Source organism: Fistularia commersonii, chromosome 11, assembly GCF_037954325.1.
Source record: "Fistularia commersonii isolate RoL2024-O1a breed Wild chromosome 11, RoL_Fcom_v1.0, whole genome shotgun sequence".
NCBI lineage: Eukaryota > Metazoa > Chordata > Actinopteri > Syngnathiformes > Fistulariidae > Fistularia > Fistularia commersonii.
This window is the reverse complement of record NC_141294.1, coordinates 4,048,776-4,063,368: the sequence shown is the minus strand read 5'-3', so window position 1 is coordinate 4,063,368 and position 14,593 is coordinate 4,048,776. Positions and strand designations below refer to the sequence as shown.

Sequence of the window (14,593 nt, the reverse complement as noted above, 5' to 3'; positions counted from 1 at the left end):
GCGGCGTCTGCAGCGATGCGGATTCTGTACCCGATTGTCATAGTGAAGAGGAAGCTGAGCCAAAAGGGGAAGCTCTCAATTTACCGATCTATCCAGATTCCCATCCTCATCTATGGTCACGAGCTGTGGGTAGCGACCCAAAGAAAGTTTGTGTGAAATTTTTGATTGAATACATGAAGTAAATTAATTGCTTATGTTAACTGGCAATAAATAAAAACAGGGGAGACTATGGAAGAGAACATCTTTTAAAATATTTTCTCTTTATTTATAAAGAAATTTGTTATATAGTGAAAAGCTTTTTATGAGAAAAAGGAACATGAAAAAAATACATGACGTATAACAGCCCAGGCCAGTTTCACAAAAATGCCTCTAGGACAGATCAGCTCGAGCGACTGAATATTGTTCCTGTTTAGCTGGAATATAGCGAACAATGTGGCTATGATTTTATCAAGCTGACAGAAGAAGGAGCAGCACAACACTTTTACTTTTTCTCTCAGCTCAGACACACAAACAGCTGACAGGCTCTTCACTTGGGCATCACACCACTCCCTTTTTTTGTGAAGAAAAATTGCATTTTCTTGAATGTATTTCTACACCGGACTTGTGTTTTTGTTTACTTTTTACTTTTTCAGATCAAACTATTTGTAGTGCCATATTTGCGCAACAGTTGTCATGGTGCCTTTGTGTGTGTGTGTGTGTGTGTGTGTGTCTTGGAGCAACAGTGAACATTCATTGAAGGCAGAGAAGTAGAAGAAATGTCTCTACATGACAAAGATTGTAAATATGTGACAACAAAAAGAGAACATATTGCAAATGCAAATTATATTTTGCGTGAATAAAGTGAATAAAATGAGCTTTGGAAAGGCTGAATTGTATTGTCAATTCAGCCTACTGTCAATTCTGTCTATACCCTGTAATTGATTACATTTACCAGTAAGTCGCTCCTTTTGCCGTTTTACAAGAAGTGGTCATCTATATGCATTTAGTAACTTGATGTCCCCCTCTCTTTTTGACCAGAATTTCAGTCTTAAAGCTGTAATGGGACCTTTTGACAACAAATATAATCAAAGCAATGTTACTTTTTTCCCTATAGTCGTGGACGCAGTCTCACTTTGAGTAACACCTGGGAAGAGCATACCGGGGAAGCAGGACGTGATGTAAAAAGTAAACTCTAGCAAGGAAAGGGCCTCATCTCTGCAGCCTGACTTTTCTTGTGTAAATGACACGTTCTGTTTTCCAAACACGGCATGACTTATCTGTAGAAACAAATTTTGAGGCACTGGTTCATAGTCTAGTTTCAGTTTATAATCTGTTTAGATGTCAGACCAAAATTCAAAAGAGGAAATTCCAGACTGTTAGCACATAAACAGTCTGTGTGGAACTAATGCATGGACCTAATGACGACAGAGCTTGTTTATTGTTTGGAAAAATTTCGAGATATTAACCATGGGGAGGGGGAGGTTACAAGAATTTTACAGAAGTCTTTGTCAAATAATGGTAACCAGAAATGAATTATGTAAATTATCCCAAAAGTGCTGCCCATTACCTTAGTTGCTGAGACAGCAGACTGACTGTGTAACAGGGACCAAGCTGACTTCACTCAATTTAAGTTTTGGCCTGACTAGTTTGGATATTTTTATGACAATGGACTTCTGCAGACAGAGCTCAGAGCACGGGTAAAAGCATGTTATATCATGGGGGTATGAATTTTCATGGTCTTCCAGGAAAGGCTATTAAACCTGTCATGAAATGAAGTAGAGACGAAACCTTGCACTAAGCGGGTCCACTTGCCCCAATAAGATTTGTTAGTGACGATTTTCTTTTTGCTTTCAGTACATAACCTCACCTTATGCAACACTATAAAAAGCGTTAGCAAATCCCAGACTCTCTGTGTATAAAATGATTGTTCATCATTAATAAACATGAGCAATGATTTAGTGAGCATTGATGTAAATGTTTTGCTGTTGTTAAAACACTAAACTACAGTTTACATTACATTTATATTGTTGATATAAATTGTTGACCACTTTGTTTTATAACATGAGGTTATTATACATTAATGGCCACATATGAATGATGTTAGGAGATCATAAAGATCCAATTCAATTTCTCCATCAAGGAATATGTTGGGGGACAGCTATCCTGAAACAAAAATACAACACTATTTTGATCCTCAAGTGACTTTTAAGGTACAAAATTTAAAGGAACAAATTATTTTCCTCAATGAATGGCATTCCTCACAAAACTGATTATAGGATAGAGAGAGCAACAGTGGCTGATAGCAAGATGGAAAAACGGCGACAGTAAATTCAGGAAAGTGTCATTATCGCTGCGACGATACAAAAGACAGTGCCTGTGAGGCCAATTCCCAGGCCCACGTGGTTCAGCGTTCTGGCCATCGAGCTGCTCCGCTCAGCTGTGGCCCTGTCACCGCAGAGGTTGGCTTCACGAGCCTAAGGCCAAGAGAAGAAATTTATGAGTAGAATGTAGGTTAAAATGAAACATTGAGGCACATTTTTAGAGCATTTTTTTATACAACATAGAATTCCTGCATTGAAACTGCTTCACTCAAAGCATTTGGACTGAGTGAAGCAGACATGATTCTAGTCTACAGAGGGAAGAATCTCCAGAACCTCTTAGAATACGTGCTCTATTCGTACCGAAGCAACAAGAAGAAACAATGAAAATGCAGTAAAGAAATACATTTTCCACAAAAATCATGAACAATAATTCTTTATACTTCAAAAATTAAAACAGTATGACCAATGTTCCTGAAGGAAAACCATGTGATGTATTGCTATTACATACACTTTGCCTATCCCTTTTTGATATAATAAAAGGCAATATATATAATGACATTTGTGGTTGTAAGAAAACCACTAACCTTTTACTTTGGGATATATTCTTTTTTTTTTAATCATGAAAAAGATGTCAGTGCAAGTCTTCATTTTTCACTAGTATATTGTATTGTTGGTCCTTTGCACAGAGAGAGAGAGAGAAATACCACAACTGATAAGATGAGAAAAAAATTCCACCCTTGTGCAGAGGAATAGTATGTCTTGGACTGAGTCCACAGTAAAGTTAAGTAAAGTTTACAGTTTAGATATCCTCTTTTGGCAAACTATTATCTTTCATATATATGACGATTCAAATATTGAGCGTGCATACTTAATATGGAGCATATTTTTTTCTTTTAATTATGAAAACTCTAGAAGCCCTTGTTTCGGTTTTATTTGTATTCACATTTTTGCACACTTAAGGATCTAAATGGCAAGGGGATTGAGACTGGATATAAAGTAGATGGTTTTTATAGCGCATAGATGCATAAGCTGTCTTCAAACAGGATGAGGACTGAATAGAAAATGATAAATTTTTCATCAAAGTATGGGAGGCGATGTCCCTTTGGCCTTGACACAAGACCAACCCACAGTTTTTGATCAAATCACTGTCCCAGTCTCTCCCATACCCCGTCTGAATGTCTGTTTAGTGTGTGTATGTGTGTGTGTGTGTGTGTGTGTGTGTGTGTGTGTGCTAGCGGGAAATGTCGTGTCCACTTTCTGTCTACTGCAGTGTAGCTGGTCATGATTACCAGCAGCTGTCTGGCTCACTTTCAGCCCTGGGTTGTGTATTGTTCCAAACACTGCTGTGCAGTCCTCAAGGCAATGCTTGATTTATATAACACAACCTTATGCAACATTTCATTCCTCAATGCAGCTTATTGAGTTTCAGTATGACATATGAAGCCTTTCTGACTGATGAACAAGGAGGTTTTACTTATGTTCCCATCTACTGTCAACTGATGTATTCAAAAAATTGCATTAAATGGCAACAGTGGGACTACATAAGCGGAACTATGTGTTGTCATTGTGTTTTTGTTCGGCTTCGAAAAGGGAAACAACCGCACAAGTTTTGATGCCAAGGACATCAGCTTTGCAACAATTTCTGGAATTGAAGAAATATTTTTATATTCATGTAGAAAATCTTAAAGAGCTCAAAGGCCTGCTGCATGGTAACAGCTGGAGAAGATTTTTAGTGGTGTTTTTCCAGGGAGCCCCAATACCCTCTTTGTTTCACACGTCCAATTCATAATGTACCCATTTTATCAGAAAAGTACAGCATTAATCTGCATATACAGGTGTGTGTGGTAGAAGCGTGCACATGCACATGCACACACACATGCGCACACGCACACACACACACACACATTGACGTACACTGAATACAAACCACTCTTTATGAAATTCAGATCTTTTCTATCAAATACTGTTGGAGAAAGTAAACAGTATTTTGTTCTTCGATAAACCCCATGTGTGGTCTCATTTCCAGCCAGTCATGATGTCAATCACTACTATGCACTGACCACAAACTCCAATCTCTAAACATCAAAAACTTGTTGCATGTGATTTAACTTTTAAAGGCGTGAGTTACTTCCCAAAATATACAAAGTCAGCTCATGATTCATTGGCTGAAGGGCATCACATTATCTGATGAATATTATGAACATTTTAGAGAGCTTAGAGAGTTTTGAAATTATGTGAGCTTATGTAGCATGAATTACATTAACTAATTGTTTCAACTCATTTTCGGAATGTGGCCTTTGCCCATTCCTCAAGAGTTCCGTGTCTGCTCCTGCACTATGTGATATGACTAGGTGGATAAAAAGTCCATGTTCTCACAAACTGATCTGTAGTTTACTGTATAAAGGTCACTACATGAAAATGAGGACACAATTTCTGGCACCCACCTTTGTTTTGACTGGGTTTACCTGAATCAACATGTGAGTTGTAGTCAAAGTCTGAGGTCAGGGAAAAGACAGCTTCACCCTGCTTTAGTTTAAACTCAATCAAAAATAGGATGAGATTTTACTTAACACTGGTTCAGATCATCCAGCATCGTTTGAGGTATTTGGTCACAGGTGATTCACAGAATTTTGAATCACTAAAAAGATTAGAATTTTAAGTCATACAAATATATATGACTTTGTAATATCCAATGTGGTGTGTAGTGGTCTGTGGTGACCCTGTGTGACAACAAGCCACCATTTACACAACAAGCCACCATAACCTTGACCTGCCGAAAAACCTGGCGGATATATGCAGAAACTCCCCACAGGTCATTAGAATTGAAGAAGCCTCTCGGATGAGGGGTGAAACATCTTCAAGATTTCAACAAGAATTCACCATAACATGGATGACTGAGAACCTCCACAGACATCCCAATAATCAATATTACCATGACCATTTATTAGACTGCTCCCTATACTAGTATCTGACAGTTTACATTCTTGGACAGATATTTTGGATTATGGTTGGCCTGTTCTACTGGTAGTTTGTAGGTAAACAAGGAACCACGTGGCCACAGCTGCTTAGCTGTGCATAATTGGCACAAGAGCCACAACCTATTCCTGGCGCAAATTCTTTCTCAAAGTGAGCTCTGTGCAGTTTGAACTTCAAAGATCCACTTGGTAGGCCTTTAAGCTCCCACATCTGGCATCCTGATAGCCTGGCTTTCTGTAATGAGACACCGAATGTGGCAAAGCCCATCTCTGCTGTTTTCGCCGTGAGGGAATAAAAAGTAGCATCATTATCAGCTTGGGTCTGAAGATATATGTAATGTAACTGACAAGTATTGATTTGAGCAGGACTGTGTGGATGAACCGACCCGTAAGATGTGGTAATCATTTGTTCAATATTAACAAAAAAAAAAACATGTGAGAAGCCAACCTTTGGTGGAACATTAACACTACAGTTCTGCTTAGTTACATAAGTTCACTCAGACAAGTAAGAGGTTCTCGTTAAAGGCAGAAGTCTGAATGGGCAAACTTTTAAATGTTAGAGACAAAATGAAGATTCTGTTTTTCCAGGGATTGGTTACATTCCCTGAAATCATAGCTTCATTACGATGAACAAAAATTCTAGCCAGCTTCCATATAACAAATAACATGAAATTTTATTGGAAGTATGTATTTGACAAAAAGGCAGGAGGCATTTGCAAGAAACAGACTACTTCAAATGCAGGAAATCTTGGTCTTGGTCTTGGTTTTTTTATAACCTCACAGCCATGCTCGTGTGACAGATCAGGCACGTGGCCCTCAGGCAATAACCGAGCAACAGGTGTTTGTGTAAGAGTTTGTTTATCCTAAAGACATAAGCTAAATTCTATAACACACTTAAACAAAAGAACAGCAGTGTATTCAGAAGCAGGCCCAAACTTCATACACTGTACATCTATTTGCAAAACGAGCCCATCTTGAGGAAGAATTTTTATTTATTTTACAAGAAAGAAAGAATGAAGACAACTAAAGTAAAGCACAACTAAAGTAAATCCCCTGATGCTGACTTTAGAAACCCAATTTGCAAATAGTAACACAAATAACAAGAATAGAAAAGGCTTTTTCCCGTGGTAGGTGATTATGACTTACACTACTGTTGCAAAACACGAGGGGAAAAAAAGAAAAAAAGAAATGGTTATTATGACTTAAGCAGTCACACAGACTTTCATACAGACTTAAAGGTTACTAGAGCTACTGAAGACACTATCAGTTCATTATTTTGAGAAACAAAGGATCATTTAATAGCACAATGACACAAAGCACTTCGCTCTGCTTGTTACATGCTATTTCTTAACTTGTTGAGCAGGAGCTATGGTCCATAATTCGACTGTTTTATCTTTTGGTTTCTGTTTGAATGCAAGGTTCATTGAATCCATACTCACTCCAAATGCATCAACCGCCTGACGAAATGGTACAGTTCTTTGGGGTCACTTACTGATGCATTAGACATCCCCCTTTCATCATATTGCGAAAAAACCTGGAGCATCCTGTCTACATCAACATCAGTATCTATTTCTAAACCTAACCTAAATAAAGGTGAGTTTGTATTTTCCTGTATTTTCCACATATTACTGTATAAACGAGAAATTGTGTCCTCTACTGACACTGTATCCCAAGTCGATATTTCTCTAGGACTGTTTTAAAATGAAACCCAAGGTTCATCGAAAAAGGATGAAAAAGGGGTGTCTAATGCATCGGTATGTGACGCTGAGGAACTGACGGAAGTTCCCTTAGTGACAAAGGCAACTTTCATCAGGCGGTTGACTCATTGGGAATGAGGATGTGTTGGTTCATTAGTGTTTCTGGCTGTATCCTGCACCTGCCTGGATAAACAGTGAGTACATGGGAAGAACATCAAGACGATAATACGTCCTCTGTCTTTATCAAGTTTTGAGAAGTTGTAATTACCTACATACATGGCATACAGCAGCATGCTGGGTAACCTATAAATTAATCAAGAAGAGGCGCACTCCCTCCCCTCAAATCTAAACACTGTATGAAGCTGCTTAAACCCAAATGCATCTGCCTCTACTCTCAATAAGTATAAAGACAGAAAAAAATACAACTTTGTTTGTCCCTGAGGGGCAATTGGGGAAAAGCACCACCCACTGTGTTTTATTTACTCAAAGGATACAAATTTCTATCATACATTTGACAAATGATTTTTTTTTTGGTCTGGACTCAACTTGTCAGTTTTAAGCCTTAGTCCAGGAACAAATCATTCCAGAATTTCAAGTCCTACCAGTATATAACAAAGCTAAAAGTCAAAAGGATATTGACAATGTCCTTTTTTTTCCAAAACACATGTTTCTGTGTGTTTGTGTTTCGTAAAATAAGCCTGATAATTGTTTTCCTTCTCTATCTTCCTTAACCGCCACATATATGTAAAAGCAGTCTCTACTCTCATCACATTTAATGTGCTCCCTTTTTTCTTCTTTTCCCATTGAATGGCTTGCATATCTATCACTTAGCTCTCTATAACCCCCCCCCCCCATACCCCGCAATTGATCCTGTCCAACCTGAGTAAATGGTTCACTGTGCAAGTACATGATAGGATAATGGAGTCGCAGTGAACCGTTATCTCCCATTGAATAATGGATAATAACAGTAGAAGAGTGGGTTTGTCAAATTTTAGTCTCTAGCCTTCATGCTGTTTAAAGAGTCTGTTGACCATCCCACACATAGTGCTTTCTATCATTTTCAAAATCAGAAAATTCTGCTAAAACCTTGTTAACTGACATTTTCTTCCAATGTGACCTTTTCACTTCAAGCAACAATACAAATAAGTGTTAAAACTGGAAAGTATGAAAGTATGAAGTCTTCAGGTCGATTCTCAACTTCTTTTCATAGCGGTCAGCAATCTATCAAAAATGTCAACCAAGCAGACCACCTTTTTTCAAGACAGCCACCGCAGTTTACTAAGTTTTGTTTTGTTTTTTTTTTATTTTAGGGGCCTTTTTTGCATATCCCTTGCATAGAGAAGTGGTCGGGCAGAAATGCAAACCAAACAGACCATCTCACCGAGTCTACAGTGCCACTCATGCCATGGAGAATGTTCCCAATAACAGGACAGTCTTCGATGCACCACAGCTCATTACCATTTTGAATTACAAGACAGAGGGGCTCTTTAATAAGACTCCTACTAGATATGGTATGATTCTATTCTTTAGCCAAACAAATCCCAAAAGCATAAGACAACCCTGGAGGCATCAAATGTAAGGCAGAACATGTCGGGCCATATTGCTCTAGACCACTTTTGAGGCCATTGCAGGTTGTGCAGTTTGTCCTTCTGTGGTTTTCTCTGGCCCCTTGAACTGGCCTCAGCACATGATTGAGAGTGGGCAGAGAGGTGTCAGGAAGGAAATAAGAGAAGTGAAAGGTCAAATGTGGATGATTCAACACAATTCCAAGTACTGACTTCTTTCAGCAGAGTACAGTACTTAAGATTTTACTCTACTAAATGTGCAACCACTTTATCTTAAAATAAGAGATAGAATAACAATTTTAGGATAATTTCTGTCATTTCTCTCATACCCACTTCCTCTGAGTTCTCCTCTTGCTGTAGTTGATGTTGCTGTTTGTTTTTTTAAGCACATCAGGCCAAACCAGAAAGATGGGGATGTGATTTAATAGTCCCATTTGCAAGAAATTGCTGGGAAGTCTGTAATTGCTCAATCCAAGAGCATGTGACAGTCCAACAGAAAAAGTACTGATAAAATTTCATGAAATGAAGCACTGCTGGGGGTTCTAGTAAGATCAGGTCAAAGAACAAAAGCATAACGTACGCCAACAAGAAAGGTGTGCTCCTGTCTTCACATGCATTCTGTCTTTTCAGAACATCGGATTAGTCTGGGAAAGTTCCCCCAAAGATTTCCTCTTGTGTGCCCATGGAATAGGACATAAAAGAGTTACGCAGAAGACGTGTTTTATATGTAATATGTGATAGTAATTGGTGTTTTTAAGTATGATCAAACCACAGTTTATTTTAATAAAACAAACTGGGCTTCAAATTTCTACCAAACACCTGCTTTTTAAAAGACTACCTAAGGCACCTTTGTGTAGCCTTGGGCGTATTTGTCTGATGATACAGTGTTGTTCTTAACAATAAACCATCTCGGGCTCAGCTCATTTTGGACAAAACCTTAAAGCAAACAAACCCTGTTGACACAAGACAATTCAAGCGCAATTATTTTTAGGGCAAGCTCATGGACAAATCTCCAAAGTTACTGATTTGTTAAATTGGGTTCCCTTTACTTTATAACCGAGTTTCATTCTTTTATTTACTTCGGATGGGTCTCAGAATCCAAATAGTTATTAAAGAAGATGGTCACAAATAACAAATAAGAACCTCGTGCATAATCACAGGCTTCAGGATGGGAACACAGCTGTTTTAATGTCACAAACATCTGATCACTTAGGACCCCTGAATATCAGAGTCTGTAGCAAGATCAAAAAGGTGTGTTTAGCAAATTTTTGGAGAAGTGATGTTTCTATTACTATATCTGCACTAAATGACCTGCAAGAAATCACAAACTCATCAGGAAAGTATCTTCTGTAGCCTGCTTGGACTTAGGGAACTTAAATGTATCACTCAGTCAAAGGTTTTTTTTTAGCATCTTCAAAATAGCACTCGTGTATCTGTCCATACCTTAACTTAATTAAAAGCCATTGACCCTTTATTCCAATTAATGCAGGCCTTCAAGCCATGAATGTTTAAAAGCAGGCACAACAAAATATGTTACATGATAATTTCCCAGGTTTGATAGTTTTGTGGGGTTAACAGTTTAAAATTCTGTTGTTTTTAATCTATTCAACATGCATTCATGTATTTGTCTATGGAGGTTCTCAGTCATTCAGGTCATGAGGAAAAACTGAAGAAGCCTCCCGGAAGTGAGTTGAAACTTCTTCAAGTCAAGAAATTCAAGACCATTTGCCAAGACAAGAAGATTTCGACATTCTTGTAGTGTATCGCAAAATGTAGGAGTCTTGATAAATATCGCAGTTAGTCAGTGATTCATGTTCTTTAGACTGAAGTTCAAATCTGAACGACAGACAATTTTTCAAGCATTATACTATTCGTGATCCCAAATGGATTACCACATCATTGCTGTCTAACTGATTTTATTTTTGACCGATACCACTACTACATATTGTGACAGTAATAGTAACAGTAATAGTAGTAGTAGTAGTAGTGGTAGTCATAATAATCACAATAATAATCCTTGTCATCCTGGCCTTATCATGGCAACTGGGCTTGATTTCTTGCCTTGAAGATATTTCTCCACTCATCCAAGTTGCTTCTTCAAGTCATATAAAAATTATCATTATAAAAATAACAATTACAATGTATATGTACGAAATCTTCACTTAATATAAGGCTAGAAGCAAAACATTTTTATTCAGTGGCTAAATTCTATCCCAGTTCGTCAAAGGAAAAAGAAGAGTGCACTTTCTTCAAGTCATCTTGTATATCTCCCTGCGGTCATGTTTACCAGTTGCTCATTTCAGGGCGAAAGTAGGAGAACAGACGTCTTCATACATATATATATATATATATATACACACACACATACACACAAACCCTAATATAAAACAATTCATGTGCAATAACTATGTATAATAACTAATAGCTGAATAATGAGGCATCTCTAGCAAGAGTGATGTGCATGTGCTATAAATGCTCAAATTATACATTTCCTCTTGATGTTGAGGGGGGACCATGGAATACTAAAATGCTAAGAGTTGATATACTGATGACTAAGGTGTTCTCAGCTAAATTCGGTTAAAATTTATCCTGCTCCATAGATATAGAAGTTGATGTGCACAGTCATGCAGCTTTGAGTTTCTAATCACTACTGTTGCTGCTCTGATGAGACAAGCCAAATCAGGTTTGCTGAAATGGGTGCGTCAGGCACTGTGCTGTGTGCTGGAAGGCAAGCGGTCAAATTAATAATAAATGACTTCTTTCTTAACAAGTGGATTACACTGGGCTTTTATTTTGGTTAAATAAAGCAGGGCAAAATCAGTCATGTATATTGTGAAACTGGCTCTTTTATTTGTCATTGTCATTAACCAAGGTAATTATTGGATGATTAAACACTGAACATTGCCGATCTGTGCCCATAGAGGCAAACCACACAAGTGGTTCATCGCCAGCACAAAACTGAGACACTGCAAAACTACAGCACTAGTTGGCTGCTCAGGTGTGACTGTGTGTGTGTGTGTGTGTGTGTGTTAGAAACCTGCATTGTACTAAGCGGTTTTGATGATCAGTTTTGGATTCAAATGCTCAACATGCTGAAAACCTCATCGGGGAATTTTGGTCCAAGAGGGTTAGGGTTGTGCTATGAACAGTAAAAATTTAAGTGTGAAAATTCACATGAAAAAGACTTTTCTTTCCCCCAGTATGACAATTAAAACAGAACAGATGCAAATCGTAAACTGCTTTTCAACCTCAAGAGATGCACACTTTCCCCATACCCATACCAAGAGATGCATACTTCCCCCATACCATACCATTGCCACGACTCACTCACAAAAAGCACGACTCTTTAACAATCTCAGTTTTCTCATCAACAGTAAAATTCTTCTTCTCCTTTTGGCTTTTCCCTTTTTTCCCTTCAAGGGTCACTACAGCGAATGTTTGATTCACATGTTTGGTTTTGGCAAAAGTTTTACGCCGGGTGCCCTTCCTAACGCAACCCTCTGCTTTGGACCAGGTCAGGAGACACTGGCCTGTGCTGCCCTGAGGCTGCATTCTCATCAAAAATAAAATACAGCATTATATTTTCATTAAATAACTAAGCCAATTAACTCAATTGCTTATTTTGATCTATTAAAACAATCTTTCAGGTAATACAAGACTTACCTTCAACTTCTAACTTCTTCTTTTTCTTTCGGCTGTTCCCTTCAGGGGTCGCTACAGCGAATCAACCTTCTCCATCTCACCCTATTCTCTGTATCCTCCTCTCTCACACCAATTAACTTCATATCCTCTCTCACTACGTCCATAAATCTCCTCTTTGGTCTTCCTCTAGACCTCTTGCCCAACAGTTCAAATTCCAGCATCCGTCTACTAATATACCTGTATTTACTATCCCTCCTCTGTACATGACAAAACCATCTCAGTCTGACTTCTCTGACCTTCTCTCCAAAACATCTAACAAGTGCTGCTCCTCTGATGGACTCATTCCTGATCCTATTCATCCTCGTTACTCTCAAAGAGAACCTTGACATCTTTATCTCCGTAACCCCAGCTCCGCCTTCTGTCTTTTAGTCATTGTCACTGTTTGAAGACCATACAGCAGCACTGATCTCACTCCTGTCTTGTATGCCTTTCTTTTCATTTTGGCTGATAGTCTTCTATCGCATAGAACTTCAAACTTCTAACTACCACCCCCTTATTGCAAGGTGAATATAGAAAAGTTGTTCTGTAGAAAAACAGGACACTGTTTACCAGATATTGTTTAACAAATATTGTAACAGCAAATACAACCAAACGTAGGGCAATACATTAGGCATAACCTTGACTGTAACTGATGTAAGCTCAAACTAAATAAATCTAAATAAATCTAAATAAATCAACAAAAAGTATATCTAACGACAGACTTCAAATGATGTAATAAATGATGTAATAAAGTTTGTTGCAATCACTTGTGAGAAGTCTCAAAGCAAGCAGTGAAGGAGTGCAAGATGCAGTGCCTCAGTCTAAAGAGCACAAGACCGAGGACCACTTTAACCACAGCTCCTCCATTTTTACCACCTTCTCGGCACACGCATGCGCAGACACATACGCAGGCACGCACACAAAGATAAGTACTGCCACACAACTTCATAGTGTCTCATCATAGGCAAATCTATCACAGAATGCACAAAATAACCAACAACAACAAAAAAAAAAAGCTATTTATTGCAAGGTTGGAATTTTTGCTGGTGAAATTTAGGCCAAGAGGATATCATGTAAATGGAAGAGAACCAGACTCACACTAAAGGAGTAGATGAGGGCAGCAATTCCAAGAGGCAGGCAGCAGCACAGCATGGTGAAGATGGAATAGCCCAAGTAGTCATTGACAGGGTTCTGCAGTGGGGTTCGGGTCATGCAAACAACAGGCTGCACAGTGACAGCGGTTTGTTGACCAGGGTAAGGCTGACCCTGGTATGGCTGACCTCCAGACGGTGGTGGGTGCGCATAACCGGCAACCCCATATTGCGATGGATGTCCCTACAGGTACAGACACATTTTTGTGACAAATCATTTCCAAAGAAACGAAACTTGCAGCTGGCTGTGTAAGGCCTTGGGGGGTTAATAACACTCTCCAAATTTACTGAATGGATTTTGTGAGGCTTTCCATTTTACATCTACCTGTGACTGAAACATAACTGAGGAGAACAGATTGGGGAAGATGAGCCTACTTCCTTTTCAGTAAATAAATATGCGTTCGAATATGGCAGTGGATCAAGAAAAGCGTCTAAAAATGATTAAACACAAGCAACAATTGGGGGCTGGGGGGGATTTAGCACAGATGACGGTTAAATATCAACGACACCGAGGTCACTTCATAAACGGAATCTTAATGTCATCACACAGAAACCAAGCCGTCGTACGTCATTAAACAATATGACGACATAAGTTCCAAACATGTTTTGGAACATTTCTAATAAATTTCATTTCTAATAAATGCAGCCATTTCTTCTTTTGAGCGAACCCAAAAGTCCAATTAAGTTGTTGAAAAGAAACTCGACTGGAAGGAAAACGAATAACGGAGGACGTCACTTTCCATCTTTAGCATTACATACGTATATGGTATATATCATATATATATCACATATACAAATATATATTATATTTCATATATACAACATATCAAAAATGTGATTCCAGGTAATGTTTAAAGTTTTCTTTTATGGATGGTTACCGGAGCAGGGTACCAGTAGCCTGCTTGAGGGTATCCCGGGCAGGGGTGGTCCTGGTACGGCGGAGGTGGCGCCTGCATCATGGAAGACTTCTCTTGAGAACATTCCGGCGGAGGGGCGCTGGGCTCCATAATTCAACAGCCTGTTCACAAACAAGATACTTCTAGTACAAAATAAAGAAACCGGTTCTTCAACTTCTATCGTTTGGTGCAACGACCGCGTAAGTCCCCCACCCAACTTACAAATAAATTTGTGCCGCACCCTTTTTCTGAGCTGATGAAGTACCGGAGATACAGTTATTAGCTTCGGGACCACGGGCTGGAGGGGCAAACAACCTACCTCTTGCCG

General features: G+C 38.7%; 1 protein-coding gene across 2 annotated transcripts; it reads right to left on the bottom strand.

The window, feature by feature from the left end:
• Positions 1-241: 241 nt before the first annotated feature.
• Positions 242-14,593, bottom strand: LOC147229251 (uncharacterized). 2 transcript variants are annotated; one of them, XM_086154572.1, is made up of 4 exons: positions 14,488-14,593; positions 14,248-14,387; positions 13,317-13,553; positions 242-2,453 (listed from the first exon to the last, which is right to left on the bottom strand). In XM_086154572.1, the coding sequence occupies exons 2-4, from the start codon at positions 14,374-14,376 to the stop codon at positions 2,310-2,312; spliced, it is 510 nt and encodes a 169-aa protein (XP_086010698.1). In that variant the 5' UTR covers positions 14,377-14,387; positions 14,488-14,593; the 3' UTR covers positions 242-2,309. The 2 variants fall into 2 exon arrangements, with proteins under 2 accessions (XP_086010698.1, XP_086010699.1); XM_086154573.1 differs by having other exon boundaries at positions 14,507-14,562.